Source organism: Quercus robur, chromosome 10 (assembly GCF_932294415.1).
Source record: "Quercus robur chromosome 10, dhQueRobu3.1, whole genome shotgun sequence".
Classification (NCBI taxonomy): Eukaryota; Viridiplantae; Streptophyta; class Magnoliopsida; order Fagales; family Fagaceae; genus Quercus; species Quercus robur.
Genome location: NC_065543.1, coordinates 39115401 through 39132429, shown reverse-complemented (window position 1 = coordinate 39132429; position 17029 = coordinate 39115401). Strand labels below are relative to the sequence as shown.

The following is a 17029-nucleotide window of genomic DNA, read 5'->3' as shown; positions in this document are numbered from 1 at the left end:
GTTGTATTCTCGGACCGATGCAGTGTAAGGGATAGCAACCCCATCTAGCTCCAACTTTGGGCTCCAAGTGCGTGGTTGAACACACACTTCAGCTCGGTTCTCCTCCTCTCGGCTCTCCACGGAGGAAGCCCTTTTATTCTTTTGCCCCCGGGTGGTTTTTTGCTGCTTGCCCTGGCGGGGCACCACCTCGCCTTCCTCAGGGATTTCAGCCGGCCTTTTCTTTTTTAGGTCCGGGTTAACTTTTAGGCCGAGGTCAGAAGGAACCTGAGGAGTGACTGGAGGAAGGTCCTGGGTCTGTGACTGAGCAAGCACCTTCAAAGATTGACCCTTTCCTCGGGAGGACATCAATTCTTGTAAGATATTTCCTTTGCCAGCCATATTGTCTACCTCCTCGTCTGAAGAGTCGTCCGAGCAGGCTATAATAATCGGAGCGCCGACCATGAAGTTTCGATCCTGCTCCCCTTCAGGGTCTGAAAGCTCAATCAAAGGGGCTTGATGAACCTCCTCTTCAAAATAGAACTCGTCTATCTCCTCCTCAAGAGAAAGACGAGATGATTCGGTCTCTCCTTCAACCGGCGCAGCAACGTCAAGGTTGTCTGGCGGAGGCAGTTGCATGGCTGGTGGAAGATTCTGAACGCTAGGTAACACGACTGGCTTGAGATCTTGTCGGGCCAAAAACTTGGGCTTGGATACGTCAATCCTAGCCAACCTTGGACTACCAGCTCTTATGGCGTGGCCAATGGCTTGGAAAGAGCGGGTTAGTGGTCGGTAGCCCAAAACCAAATGACACGTGTGCAGCTACTCGTCCTCGGTGACGTAGATTTCTGACCTTAGAAGATAGTTCAAGGCCGGAACGTTCACGTGGCTCAGCTTGGGAGCAACCAGAGCTCTATCTGCAATACAACCGAGAAGGGGATTAGAGTTAAATTATAAAATTTATGACTCTTAAGCAAAAAAGAGAGTGAATCCGAAGAGCTAAGCCCCCTCCCTAAAGGATTGGCTCTAAAGGCGCTGCACCTGGAATTCCTGCCCGAGTTGGACAATGAAAACCATCGCTCCACTCTCCTGAGGCAATGAGGAAGTCATCCTTCATAGTCTTATTGGATATGGGGAGGTAGGAGATTAACCTAACCACCTCGGACGGAGATTTAAGGTAATACCCTCCCTTTTCGACGTAGTGGCACTCGCACAGGTGAACCACATCATGCCAGGTCAGGCCTAGACCCATCCACTCGTTCAAGACATCTATGCAGCCTAATACCTTGAACATGTTCGGAGCGCACTGATGCGGTGTCAACCTATGGTGGAACAAGTAGTCCCGGGTAATCCTACGCATGGGGAGTGTCATTCCTCCTTCAATAAAGGCAATCATAGGAATGACAACTTCACCCACGTCTCTATTTGTCAATACTCCTTCTAGGGGACAGTACCGCAGAACCACCCCCTGCGGGATGTGGTATTTTGCCCTAAAAGCCTCCATGGCAACAGGAGTGTCTACTAGGTCTTTGAATCTACCCATCTAAGATGAACTGGAGGGAGGAAAATAAAAACTGAGGAGAAAAGTGAAATCCGAGGAGAAATTCGAAGCAACAAAACGAACGAAACTTATGAGTACCTCCACAAACGACCAGTAAGATGCTTGAAGATCTCTTCTAGGAAGGACGCTTCGCAGAAACGGTTATGGAAATCTGAAGAACGGAAGTGTTCGTAGATCTCTGGGCGCTGGAGTTCTCTGGACTTCTGATATGCAGATAAAAAAGAAAAAATGAGCCTCTCTAGTGCTTTATATAGCAAGAGGGAGAGAGAAAATCACTCCCGCTCAAAAATTCAAGGAAAAATGCTGGCCGTCAGATCTACGCCTTGCCGTTGGATAAAGGAGACATAAAGCTACCTGGAGTAAATGGCCGCGCCTCGTAAATTGTAACGCGTTAAAAGTAACTGCCCGCACGCGCGAACCAAGATGTCATTAATTCCATCCTTTGTAAATGTCAAAACCCCGCTTTTCTCCTCGGAAGGAGATCAAAAACCGGAGTTTTGAGGGGCTATTGTGGGGACCGGCCCAGAATAATAGGTTGATTGGGCCCTGGGCCCGTCCGAGGACCAGTCCGTTCGAGAAGACATTGTGGCCCAGAATCCTTATTTAGGCCCATTGGGGTAAAGAGAATATGTCCGAGGACGAATTCCTCCTCGGACACTGCAAAATCCAGATCGAAGGTGCGTCCCAGCCACTGTAGTCCATTCCCCGAATCCGCAAAAAGGAAGGAGACCCAAAATATCTCAGCAAAGGCTGCCACCACCATATTAAATGTATCACAACTACTCTCCTGGCCGCATTAATGAAGAGAAGACCCCTGAACAGTGCTACCTTGGCCATTGCAACTCACAAAAAATTGATAAGGGTGTCTGATGGGACATGTGCTCAAGTGGAGGTTTGGATGATCAACAAGTGTAAAGCCCAAATGATAGGAGAGGGCCTATATAATATGTAAAAGTCCCCCAAGAGGAGGGGACGAGAGACGGAGAAAAAGAGAGGAGAGAACACTGTAGAGAAATTTTATTTGCATGAATCTGTGCCCATTAATCAAGTTTGAGACCTGATCATTTGAGAAGGATCTCTCTTCACTGCTATCTCCTTTTGTTCTTGTTTTTGTATCCCTTGAGCCCATGCAACAAACCGTTTAAGCTAACTGAAACCCAGTTCTTCAACCCATACTCTACAAAAATTCATTGTGTGGGACCTTTTGGGCCAAGACCTGACCAACGAGGATCGGGTCAACTAAAACTGTGTCCCTACAATTCCTATTGATCTTTAATTTTTTAAAAATTTTGCAAGAATGGAAGATATAAGAAGATGATGTAATCTAATGGTAGATTTGTCAAATTCACTCAAATAAAAAGATATTGAGTAAGGTTATAAACTAAAGTTATAATCAATTTTATAGCTAAACTTTGTCCTTCTACTTTTTACTCTTTTTTTTTTTTTTAAAAATACTCTCATTAAATTAGGGGAAAATTGTAGTAAACTCAAGTGTGGTTTAACCCAAAATCACTTTTCCTATTTGTGGTTAGTGTTACTTTATCCATCTGAGGCAAATTCTGTTTGTTTTCTGTAACCTACTTTTGTTAAAAACATGAATAAATATGTACTTTTACTTTCTTTTTATGTCTCTCTCTTCCCAAATCAAAAAACAAGTAAAAAGTTATCGGAAAAAAAAAAGTAAAAAGACAAGAGAAAATAAAATAAAAAAGTGCTATTTGTAAAAAATTGAAGAGGAACGAAATCTAATAGTTCATCCAAAATTCCTATCAAAATACAAAATTTCTCATAACACATTCATTCTAGAATTAAGAAGCATTAAGATTCAACCACCAAATCAACCAACTAAAACCAAACCAAAGTGGAAGGATATTTCGGCCATAGTAAACAAAGCCAAACAAAAAAACCATTACAAGAACACCACATGATTTTAGGAAAAAATAAAAAAGGAAATCCACAACCTAATCAACCCCTTTTTTTTTTTTTTTTTTTTCTCAATACTGGGCGTAACATTTAGTTTCTATGGAAAAATAATCTATAAAATCAGCTATTGAATGACCCAATCAACCTGGACCAGTGCGTTGCCAAGCCAAATTTTTACAATTTTATCAAAGTGTTCGTACCTTCACCACAAGGGGACTTCCTGGTGGTGACGTGCAGATACTTGGTGGGGATTTTGACCGGGTCCTTAACCTCAACATCTTGTCACCAAGAACCAAATCCACACAAACCTTTTCAAGATATTTACACTCTTTTAATTTTATCGATCTGCTCCTTTTCCTCTAGATCCGGCTTAATTTTGAACCTCCTAGATCAAACAAAACCCCAATCCAAAGTTCCAAACACAAACCAGATCAAAGAAAATTCATATGAGCAAACCAATGAAAATTCCTGCGTAACAAAAATTTCCATGAGAGAGAAGAGAAGAAAGTTTTGGACCTTCTGGTCTGACAGAAGGAGGCGAGAGACTGTCCCAGAAAGAAAAAAAGAGAAACAAATATAAAATTGGTGGAAAGTGGGTTAGCAAGCAACAAATATAAAATTAGTAGAAAGTGGGCTTTAGCTATAAAATTGTGGAGATTTGATTTGGATTTGATTTTTTTGGGTTTATGTTCTCCGTGTTTAAGATCTATGTGAATGGAAAGAGTGACCAATTCCATTTTGATCTTATTTCTATTGAGTTTTTATGTTATTGGGGGGGGGGGGGGGGGGGGGGGGAGAGACATAAAAAGGAGAGCAAAAATACATATTTACCCCTGTTTTTAACAAAAGTTGGTTATGGAAAATGAACGAAGTTTACCTCAAGTGTGTAAATTGAAACTTTTCAAATCATTGGTAGGCAAAATAATTTTAGGCCAAAACACAGGTGGGTTTACTGCAATTACCCTTTAAATTAATTAGGGTAAATTGCAAATTACACTCCTAAAATTTGGGGATGTTTAGACTTTATATCTTGAAGTTTCAGAATTTGGGTTTTACTACCTGAAGTTTGTGGGTGTTTTGATTTTACAGCCTAACATTTCAGAATTTGGATTTTACCCCCTAAATTTTAGGAGTGTTTGGATTTTACTCCCTAAAGTTTGGAAATATTTGGATTTTACACCATTGTTAGGTTTTTAGCCACCTTAACACAATATGTTAACCTAATATTAAGTCAAGTTGATTAACAAGTTTGTTATTCAAGTCTAGGTTAAACAATTATGAGCAAAACAAATATAATGTGGAAAGTAAAGAACACAAAAATCTGATGACTCAGGAAAATCCAAACCAGTAAAAAACCTGGGGAGGATTTGACCTAGCTATCCTCAAGGTAAAAATAGATCCACTATGAAAGAATTGAAGTTTTATAAAAGGACTTAGACTACTAACATCCTAATGCTACCTCGAGTAGAAAACTTACTACCACGACCACATGATAGATCTGAGTCCATAGACTACTTCTTTCCTTGAATCTGCACCAAACACAAGTTCTCCTACTTGTGACTTTAAGACTTCACTCAAAGATTTTGTACTTTGAAGGATCTTTGTGCAACAATTGAATCACCACCAAAACTTGATTTCAAATCTAGACTTGGGAGAGCTTTCCTTGTGTTTTAAGGAAAACACCTCTCAAATCTCACACAAGAGAAAATAAAAAGCTATTCAAAGACCTCTAAAACGTGGTTGGAGTTTTTCCTTTTATACTAGGAGTGAAACACTTAACCCTACACATCATATGGCTTGGGCTGCGTTTGAAATTTCTGCAGAATTTTCTGATCTACGTTTAAAATAAGCTACACATATTATAATGAGTAACCATCATATAATGAATAAACATCATAATATATAAACCATAAACAATGCATCAAAGTTTGTGAAATAAGAACAAAGAACATACATCTCAAAATACATCAAAAAAACTACTCCCCTTATCTCATCTATCACACTCCCCCTATCTCTATGCACTCCCCCTTTTTGCGACGTATTGCCAAAGGGCAATCATGGCTGATCCGAGGGTGGAGCTGATGGAGAGGCACCACTAGTGGCAGCAAGCTCAGCTTCTAAGGTAGCAACCTCATTGAGCAAGTCCAAGAGCAGTTGTCCATGTGCAGACTGGACTATAAGTACGGTCTCCAACATAGATCTAGTAGAAATGGCAGTAGATGTGGATGGCTCAGGATCCACAACAGCAGTGGGATCCACATACTCCTCAGTTGGAGGATCACCAGAAGGATGACCTCTAAATGCGTCACCTATAGAAGACTCAACTCTAGGACGTTTTGAGCTAGCTTTTAATTGAGCTGCTCTTTGCCTAAGAAAGGAGGCACCAATAGGAGCTATGATATGTACATGCTTAGAAGCAAACGTTTAGTTTTTGCAAGGCATGATAGATAGAGAGATATCAAGATTCATTTATTCTTGATATATCGATGGGTATCAAGACCAGCAATTCAGCTTTTCTTGAGCAGTTTTTTTGAGTAATCTTGTGTTTTCAATAAAACTACTTGTACCACTTGTTGGTGAACAATATGTTATTCTTAAGTACACTAGAAACTAAGACTCAATTGCATATAAAGTGCTTTTTAATCTCGGATATGCCAATACATAAAAATATGACTCTTACAATCATCATTGAAAAAAAATAACACTATTTATATTTCATTGGACTTCTTCCTACAAAATTCTTTGATGCAATTCTCTCAGGCTTTTTATTAACATCAATTACAGAAATGACTAATGCTTCAAACACAATTTTTATTACATAATAATATAGTATATAATATGATACAAGTATGCAATTGAGATTCATGAGTTGGCAAAACAAAGGCTAGTTGCTATTAATGATTCCATTTTCGCAACTTTATTTTTTTAGCAAGCTTGAATGAAATTGCATACTTCGATAGACATAGAAACAATAAGACATAAACACTCTAAAAACATCTTAATGCTTTATTTGTTCAATAAAGCTTTCAAAATTCTTAGAAGAAGATCCACCTTCACTAACGCTCTTTTTAGCCATTTCCTTCAACTTTAGTGACTTTGTCTTTATAACATCATCAAAGAGCAATGCTTTTATCTTTGTGTTGATTTCGTGCCTTGTGATAATCCCATTTTCATCTGGGTTCAACCCTAAACCAACCTTCCAAAAATCACATATGTAACTCTTATTTTGGAATTGATCTGTAAAGTAAGGCCAACATAGAAATGGGACTCCCATGCTTATACCCTCCAAGGTTGAATTCCATCCATAATGACTTATAAAACATGCAATAGAAGGGTGAGCTAGCACCTGCTCTTGAGGTGCCCAATCAACAATCTTTCCACTATCAGCTATTCTCAATCTAATCCCATCCAAGAATTCAGAAAGTGCTTCATTGGCGATATCTGAACGAATAACCCACAAAAATGGTAGGCCTGTGAGTTCAAGTCCTAGTGCTAGTTCATCAAATTGTTGTTGATTGAAGGTTGAGGTGCTACCAAAGGAAGCATAAATGATTGAACCCACAGGTTGTTTATCAAGCCAACTTAGGCAAGTTGAATCCACAGGCCAAAAAGTTCCAATATGATTTTCCAATTGATTGCTCGAAAGTAATGGACCAACAGGTATGATCCTAGGAATTAAATTTAAGGACAACGAGTCAAGTTCATAGAATGAGTTGCAGAGAAGCCAGTTGCATAGTTTGACAGAATGATTCATCTTGAGAGCATATTGAAAAAAAATGTTTTGCATCCTTGATTCTCCTGGGAAGCTCCATGGAAACTCTGAGATTTTCCATGCAGGGATTTCCTTTGACAGCCAGATCAAGTCTTTTTTTATTGGAGTTCCTACAGGGTCATCAAATTATTTTAATCAAAACCAAACAAAGTACAATATCATGTATCAATTGTTTAATTCAAAAATAACCTTCATGTGAACTTTAACTTCTTTTCCATTTTTCTTTTCGTCATTTAAAATAAAATTTTAACGATGAAATGAACTTTCTTCATTTCAAGTGAAATGGAGAGACTGGGAGGTGCAAAGAACACTGGTTAGTTATTACCTTGAGTATCTATAATTCCATCCTCAATAAGCTTTGGGATAAGGAGTATAAGGGCCAACGTTGTTGGTACATTAGGCCAAAATGCAGCACTTTGAATTCCCATCTTCTCAGCAACATCAAATGCCCATGCAACTGTTACATCAGCAATGACACAAATGATCCGATCATCATCATCAGATTCGTTAATTTTCTCAATCAAGTCCTTGAAATGATCTGGCTTAACTTCTTGAAAACTATTTATCAGTTTAAGAGCATCAGTTTGATCATCCCCGGGTTCTAGACCGTTCGGGAGTGAAACTAGCCTTATCGGGCTATTTGCTGGCATTGTAGTTATTAATCTTGCATTTATGAACTCAGTGGTAACAAATGTGACCTTGATCCCATGATCAACAATCTGGTGTGACAACTTCATAAGTGGGGCAACATGGCCCTGTGCTGGAAATGCTATGACTAGCACATGTGGTTGGCTACCCATGACAAATTCAAAATTCCAAAATCTGCAAAATAACATATGGAAGTCATATTCCAATTAAATCATAGACAATCTCTCTAGTAAGTCTCCAACACATAGGTAGATTAAGAATAGCATCACCCTTTAACACTGCAACAATAAGTCAAATTTATTTTATTTTTTATTTTTTTCTGTGAGAGGAGATACAATAAGTGACAAGAAGTTGAATATTTGACAGGCTTTAGATGGTCTCATAGAACTATGTGCGTAAGAGCTAGTTTGAAGGTAAAAAACCATTAAATAAAACAACATATTATGAGCAAAAAGCAGTATAAGTGGTGGACCTTGTAAGGTTGAATTTAATCAACCATCTTGTTGGCTTTATTTCGTGCCAAATTTGCTTGTATTTCAGCATTTAGTAACCCTGTATTTAGGTGGGTTTGTTGTAAGAGTAGTGAGTGAGATAGAGTGTTGAAATGCTCAAGAGTGTGCAAGAAAATAGAGAGTCGCGACTTTATCTCGCGGGTGACTTGCGGCTTCAAGCCGCCAGAAGCAGCACACGTGCCAAGCATGCCAGAAGTTGAAGCGTTATGCTAGCTGGAGCACTACAGGACAAAATAAGACAACTGGCAGTTCTGTTGCCGCGCAGCTAGATCTCGCGACTCAGTCAAGCCGCGAGGCCAAGCTGCGAGCCACCTCTATTTTGTAAAACCTAACTCTTCACATTCCATTCTCACCCCAGTATAAATACCCCTCATACCCACATAAGAAAGAGAGTTTCCAGAGAGAATTTTGAGAGAGAAACCCTAGAGAAAAACAAGATTGATTCATCTACAATCTTTTCATAAGAGTCTCTTCAAATTCCTTAACTCTCTTCCTCTCCATTGTTAAACCTTTGAGAGGTCTTTTACCAAAACCTTTTCTCAGCATATCCATTACTGTGAGAGGGTTGTTTGGTGTTCTAGGAAGCAGTTAGGAAGGAACCAATTTACATTGGTTGATGCTATGGTCAAGTAGCGGAATCCAGGAAGCTAGAAAAAAAATAGATTCGGCGCAACCTCGTTGGAGCAAGAAGCTTGGAGGGTCTATTGCTGTCCATGTATCCCAACTACATTTACTAGTGGATTACTTACCGCTTAGAGGGCGGCGAAGAGGTTTTACGCCAAGGGCTTCGATTTCCTCTTCGATAACACATCATGTGTTGTCCTTGTGTTTGCATCTTCCTTCCCTTTTATCTTTGCCTTTTATTATCTGCTGTGAGTTGTGATTTTAATTGGCTTAGATTGTTTACCAATTCTGTTTTATAGCTTTTGTTCATTTTCTGCGCACTAGTTGTTTGACATAAAGCTTGAATTGGTTATTTTGTACTTGGGGGTCTAAACGTTCAAGGGTGTTTTACACACTATTTCAACTTTCAGACCTGAAGCTTTAGTTGGGTTGAGCAGAACTGAAGCTTGGTTGGATGGTTTATGGAAGAAAGAGAGAATAGTTGAATAAGTGGAGAAGGAGATAAGGAGAAAAAGTAACAAAATGAAAATACAACAAAAAATAAGAAATGATTGAAAGTTAAAATATGTGGCTGAGGGACAAGGAGTAGTGTTATTATCCACACAAACTCTCTCTTCTATTTCCAAGACAATCAATCTTAAAAGTTTCAATTTTGAAATTTTACTTTCAATTTGTTTTTTGAAAACTTTTTATTTTTTCTGTACTTATATTTAAATTTATTTTTAATTTTTTAAGTCTTAGATAGATAATGTAAGACTGATATGATATATTGGACTTGGCCCATTTTTATTGGGTATGTTGAACTAAACATATAGGATGGATAGTTTTCAAAAAAAAAGAAAAAAAGAAAAACATATAGGATGGATATAAATTTAATAACTATATACACACTTTTAACTCAATGCATATATGGTATATATGTATTAGCAGTAATCCCGAAATGGTACACCGATATAAATCGGTACCGAAATATTTCATTTTTTTGAATAAACCAAAACGCCTTCCGATATGGTATTGACTTCCTTGGCCAAGAAAAGTATTGGTAATTCATATACTACTGTTATAACAAGAAAATTGTAAAATTTCTAATTTGATAATAAAATAGAAACATGAAGAGAATGACTTCAGGGTAAGAATTGAAAGAACAGTTTCTCAATGTAATAACATGTACCAAATCAAGACAATAATCTTAATTAATATCCCCCCTCAAAGTACATATTTTTTTGATAATTCAATAGTTGGGGGTTGAGAATTCTAATCCTGGATATCTTCATTTGAAACACTAAGAAGTACCAACTAGTTGGGTTACAAGACTCTTGGCAAAAAAGAAAGATACATTACTTTAGGTTCTTAATTAAATTCAAATACTTGGTTGTTTTGAATTTAATATTTCTTAGAAAAGATAACACTAGTTGTGTTTTACCCATATATGTAATTCAAACTTTGACCATCAAATTTCATAAATAAATGTATTGAATAAGGTAAAAGCAAAACAAGTAACTCTAGTTCATGAAAGGGTTGGTGTGAAAACATACAATAAGTTGAACTGAAGATTCAGAAAAATATCAGACGGCAGCTATGATCTATGTGTGTGACAGTGTGTATAAGCCCTTAAAACTTTAAAGTGAAGAGCTCAGAGGAACTAAAAATTGAAGAGTAATAGATGGTTTAGTTGGCTTTTTATAGCTCATTCTTGCAAATGTGAAATTGGATGTGGTAATTTAAGGTGCATGCCTTGCAGCAGGGTTCTCAAGAATTTGATCTCTATTATTTATTTATTTATTTATTTTATCTCTAGTCTTAAATTAATGTCCATTGACTATTCCATCAATTTAGGCCCTAAAAAATAATTGGAGATGGATTTCTGATTTAGGGTTTGTTTGGATTCCGTTTATTTTATTGGAACTGAAAACTTAGTGTTGAAAGTATTATAAATAAAGGTAAAAATTAATTGAAATAGTATAGCAGAGCCTATGAATTGTACTAAAAAGTACAATGGAGCCCATGAATAGTATAAAAAATAAGGTAAATAGTAAAATAATTTTAATTTTTCATTGGTATCCAAACACACACTAAGAGTCTATTTGGATATTGCTTATTGCTAAAAACTGAAAACACTGTAGCAAAATAATTTTTAAATGTGTGAATAGTGCCGTAGGACCCAGTTTTAAAATTGTTTTTGTTGAAAAAAGTACTTGTAGCTCCCATAAACAGTGCACGAGACCCACTAAAAAAATGCATCCACTGGGAAACGCGCAAAAAGTACTTCCCAAACTCACACTTAGTGTATGTTTAGCTTGCACTGAAAATAGCAAACATGCATGTCTGCATTTTTTTGTGTGTTTCCCATGTACTGTTTACGGAACCCGCAAGTACAGATTTTAGCAAATTTTTCTTTAGAACTGGGTTCCACAACACTATTCATACATTTAAAAATTATTTTGTTATAGTGTTTTCAGTTTTCAGTAATAAGCAGTATCTAAACAGATCCTTAAATTAAAGTAATTGGACATGAAAGTGATTGGGTAGTTGGGAATCCAAAATTTCTTGGGTTTTGCTGGGGACAGTGAATTCCAGTGCAAGAAAAATAACAAAATATTTTTTCAAGATTCATCCATATTATAATTGTTAAGCGAGCCTCTAACAAGAATCATAGGTAAACTAAATAAAAAGAATAAAAATTACTTTAAATTATATATGACTGAGTGCATATTATATGCACCCAAGAAAACATCATCTTGAGGTCATAGTTAATTTGATTTCTACATTTTGGTAGTAGTCAATTTGGTTAATATTATTTTCAACTTACAATAAAATTGGTTTCTATCATTAACTAACTAACGGAAAATATTTACGTAACAAATGGTGTGTATTGTAAGCACACGGGTGACTAATAAAATAATGAAAATTTTAAATTACTTCTTAAAAAAAGCCACATCATCAATTTTAAAAATGAAAAAAAATTAAACATCAGAAAGATCAAAGAAAAACGGAAAAAAGAAGAAGAAGGATGAGTGCTTTTTAAAATTTTTTTCCATTTTAAATCATAATTTTCCTGCACTTTCTTGTTAGCCAAACACAGCAACCTGAAAACACAAAATAAGCTCAACCTAGAAAATTCAGTACCTCGTAATCAATACTAGTACCTAAACCCACAACATAGAAGACATTTGCTTAGGCACTCACACCAACCCAAAACCCAAAATCTTTTCCTCACTAACTCTGATTCCCACTAGAAGGAATCAATCCTCTTTTCACTTCCTTCAAGTGGGATTGCGCGTTTTAGTTGTGTTATAGTAGGGGTACGCCACTTTGTGCTGCTGAATTCATATTCAAAGGTTTTGTGGGTGATAATGATAAGTTTTGATTGTGAGATAACGAATGAATTTTCTGGGATGAGTTTTACTTTTGCATTTCTGGGTTTCTGTGTTTGGCTAACAAGAAAGTGTAAGAAAAACTTGATATTTTTTAATAATAAAAAAACTCATCCCTTCTTCCATTTTTTTTTAATTTGCTGATGTCAATAAAATTGCCGATGGGGCTTTTTAAAAAGCAGTAATTAAATTATTATTATTATTATTTTATTAACCATGTGCCAATAATGCAGTTTGTAAAAATATTGTAAAATAATTTGTGTCTGTAGCACTATTTTTTTTTTTGTTAATAAGTTAACGGTAAAGATCAATTTGATTGTAAGTTAAAAATAATATAGACCAAATTGACAGCTACCAAAATCTAAGGATCAAATTGACTATAACCCCAAAATATAAGAACCAAAATAATGTTTTTTTTTTTGCCTTTTATATAAAGATCAAGTCTCTATAAACAACTAAATATTTATACCTGAACTTGGATTAAAGAACATTGCGATGCGTGAAAATATATAAATAATATGTAAAGGCTTGTTGCTATTCATAATGCCAACTTCGCAAGCCATTATGGCAATTCAAATCTTTAAACACTTGCTCACATCTTCATTTTTTAGCAATAAGCTTGAGTGAAATTGCATACTTCGATAGCCATAGAAACAATAAAACATAAACACTCTAAAACATCTTAATGCTTTATTTGTTCAATAAAGCTTTCAAAATTCTTAAAAGAACATCCACCTTCACTAACACTCTTTTTAGCCATTTCCTTCAACTTTAGTGCCTTTGTCTTTATAACATCATCAGAGAGCAATGCTTTTATCTTTGTGTTGAATTTGTGCCTTGTGAAAATCCCATTTTCATCCGGGTTCAACCCTAAACCAACCTTCCAAACATCACATACGTAACTCTTATTTTGGAATTGGTCTGTAAAGTAAGGCCAACATAGAAATGGGACTCCCATGCTTATACCCTCCAAGGTTGAATTCCATCCACAATGGCTTATAAATCATGCAGTAGAAGGGTGAGATAGCCCAATCAACAATCTTTCCATGATCAGCTATTCTCTTTCTAATCCCATCTAGGAATTCCGAGAGTGCTTCATTGGTGATATCAGACCGAATAACCCACAAAAAGGAGGACCTATAAGTTCAAGTCCAAGTGCTAGTTCATCAAATTGTTGTTGGTTGAAAATTGAGGTGCTGCCAAAGGAAACATAAATGACCGAACCCACAGGTTGTTTATCAAGCCAACTTAGGCAAGTTGAATCATCAGGCCAAAAGCTTCCAATTTGACAGCCCAATTGACTGCTTGAAAGTAATGGACCAACAGGTATGATCTCAGGAACTAAATTTAAGGCCAACAAGTCTAGTTCATAGAATGAGTTGCAGAGAAGCCAGTTGCATAGTTTGACAGAATGATTCATCCTGAAAGCATATTGAAAAAAAATGTTTTGCATCCTTGATTCTCCTGGGAAGCTCCATGGAAACTCTGAGCTTTTCCATGCAGGGATTTCCTTTGACAGCCAAATCAAGTCATTTTTTATTGGAGCTCCTACAGGGTCATCAAATTCTTTTTACTAAAACCAAACAAGTACCATATCATGTATCAACTGTTTAATTTAAAAGTAACCTTCATGGAACTTTAACTTCTTTCCATTTTTTGTTTTCATCATTTAAAATAAAATTTTAACCGTGAAATGAACTTTCTTCATTTCAAGTGAAATGGAGAGACTAGAGGTGTCAAGTAGCTTTGGGATCCGGAGTGTAAAGGCCAGGGTTATTGGTCCAGCAGGCCTAAATGCAGCACTTTTAATTCCTATCTTCTCAGCAACTTCAAATGCCCACACAACTGATATCCCAGCAATGGCACAACTAATCCGATCATCATAAGATTTGTTACTTTTCTCAATCAAGTCCTTGAAATGACCTGGCATAACTTCTTGAAAACTATTTATCTGTTTAAGAGCATCAGTTCGATCATCCCCAGGTTCTAGACCATCTGGGAATGAGACTAGCCTTATCAGGCCGTTCACTGGCATTGTTGTTGTTAATCTTGCAATTATGAACTCAGTGCTAACAAATGTGACCTTGATCCCTTGATCAGCAATCTGGTGAGACAACTTCATAAGTGGCACAACATGGCCCTGTGCTGGAAATGATACGACTAGCACATGTGATTGGCTGCCCATGACAAATTCTACGCTATATTGCCACAAAAATTATAACATCACAAATTCAAAATTCCTAAATCTACAAAATAACACATTGAAGTCATATTCCAATTAAATCATGAACAATATCTCATGTAAATCTCCAACAAATAGCTAGAATATGGATAGCATGACACTCTAAGAATGCCAAAAAAAAAAAAAAACTTTTTTTGTTTTTTAGAAGAGCTCCAATAATTCACAAGAAGTCGAATACTGACAGGCTTTAGAATGGTCTCATAGTTTGAAGGTAGTAAAAAACAAGGAAATAAAACAATATATTATGAGCAAAAAGCATGATAATTGGTAAATCACACACTTGATCTTAGCTAGAAGGCCGAGAAAGGCATTGGTAATCACACACTACTGTTACAAAAGGATAATTGTAAAATTTCTGATTTGATAATAAAACAGGAACATGAAGAGAATGACCCCAGGGTAAGAATTGAAAGAACAATTTATCAATGTAATAACATGTAGCAAATCAAGACAATCATCTTAATTAATATCCACATATATTTTTGATAATTTGATAGGTGGGGGTGGGGGATTCGAATGGCAAAAAGACAATAATCTTAATACACAATAAGGATATATATATATATATATATATATAAAGAAAAAAAAAAGAAATCAAATATAGGGTAAAACTCAAATATAGTACTTTAGGTTCTCAATTAAATCCAAACAGTTGGTTGTTTTGAATTTAATTTTTCTTAGAAAAGATAACACTAGTTGTGTTTTACCCATATATGTAATTGAAACTTTGACCATCTAATTTCATAAATAAATGTATTGAATCAGGTAAAAAGCAGAACAAAATAACTCTAGTTCGTGAAAGGGTTGGTGTGAAATCATACAAGAAGTCAACTGAAGATCCAGCAAAATATCAGACAGCAGTTATGATCTGTGTGTGTGACAATCAAATAGTGTGAATTAACTGTTAAGGCCTTAAGACTTTAAAGTCAAAAGCTCAAAGGAGCTAAAATTTGGAGAGAGATAGAAGGTTTAGTTGGATTTTTATAGCTCTTTCTGGCAAATGTGAAATTGGATGCAGCAAGACAAGGTGCATGCCTTGCAGGGTTCTAAAGAATTTGATCTCTAGTCTTAAATTAATATCCATTGACTATTCCATCAAATTAGGCCCGGAACAATAATTGGAGCTGAATTTCTAATCTTAAATTAAAGGAATTGGACATGAAGGTGATTGGGTATTTGGTAAACCAAAATTTCTTGGGTTTTGCTGGGGACATAGAATTCCCGTGCAGGCCCAATAACAAAAAATATTTTCAAGATTCATCCATATTACTATTACGCGTGCCTTTAATAGGAATCATAGACTAGGAAGTATGGTCACAATTACATGTATGGTTATGGGTACGTATATGACATGACAAGTTTTGAAAACTTAGGACACAGGTGCGACGGAGATACCTATATTAATTATGGAGTAATTACAATAAACCTATTGTAATTTGACCTTAATTTACATTGCCTACCCGAGATTTAAAAATTGCCACATTGTCTCTTGTAACCCACCTTTAATAAAAATAGGTGTAAATATGTATATTTGTTTCACTTTTATGTCTCTTTCCAAAAAAAAAAAAAAAAGACCTAAAAGTTGGGGTTTTGTAAAAATTAAGAAAACCCAACTTTGAAGCAACTGCATCTTTGAAAAAGCATTCCACAATCACATAGATCTATAAGAAAAATTTTACAGAAAAGAAGATCAAAGAAAATTCAAATGGGCTTACTATAGACTTTAAGCTTACTACAATTTAGTTGGGCTTGTGATCATATTCAAAAAAACTCCTTTTGACAACTTTCTTATAACTAAGGAATTTCGTCGGACACATCATAGGCACCAAATTCAATAAATCACAATTACAAGTCTTTTGCAGTGGTAGGAAAAAAAAAATCTACATAGATAATAGTATATTTACCCATGTTTTTGTATTGGAGCCCAGCGTTGTTGAAATCGACTTTGGAATTAGAATTATCTTTCTTCTTAGTAGTTCTTCTATCTTTGACTTGTACTTGCCGAAAAGCAACGACAGTGAAGCTGGTGGTAGCGATGAGGAGTGAGGATCATCTTTGGATTTGGTTTGTCCGGTAAGAGCATTCACAATAAGACTTTTAAAAGCTAAAAAGTCAAATTTTTGCACCCCATTCCTCAAAAAACACCCTAAAACGAAGATGCTATTTTTATAAATTTTGGCATATGAGCTACAGTAGACTGCCATAGATAGCAACCTACTGTAGCTCAAATCTTATAACAAGAAATATTATTATATTCCTTAGATAAGTGGCGTTGCTTTTAATGTTTGTAGAGGTAGTTTATTATTATTATTTTAATAAGTTTTTTATATTATTTTAAATGAAGTGGTAAAAAAATAGAACTTTTGATATTTGGTGTATTGTAAAATAAGGTGTTAA

General features: G+C 36.0%; 2 protein-coding genes across 3 annotated transcripts in view; both read right to left on the bottom strand.

Annotated features, from left to right (window-relative positions):
• Positions 1 to 17029, bottom strand: part of LOC126701782 (UDP-glycosyltransferase 83A1-like) — a 45050-nt gene that overhangs the window by 19619 nt on the left and 8402 nt on the right. The window contains exon 1 of one of the 2 annotated variants that reach the window (XM_050400148.1): positions 14797 to 14801. The exons of the other annotated variant lie outside the window; for it this stretch is intronic. The gene's annotated coding sequence lies outside the window, so the exon portion shown is untranslated. Of the gene's footprint in view, positions 1 to 14796; positions 14802 to 17029 lie in introns of those variants that run through there. 2 annotated transcript variants of the gene reach the window in all.
• Positions 14060 to 14575, bottom strand: LOC126704137 (UDP-glycosyltransferase 83A1-like). The gene has a single exon (XM_050403164.1). The coding sequence runs from the start codon at positions 14573 to 14575 to the stop codon at positions 14060 to 14062; it is 516 nt and encodes a 171-aa protein (XP_050259121.1).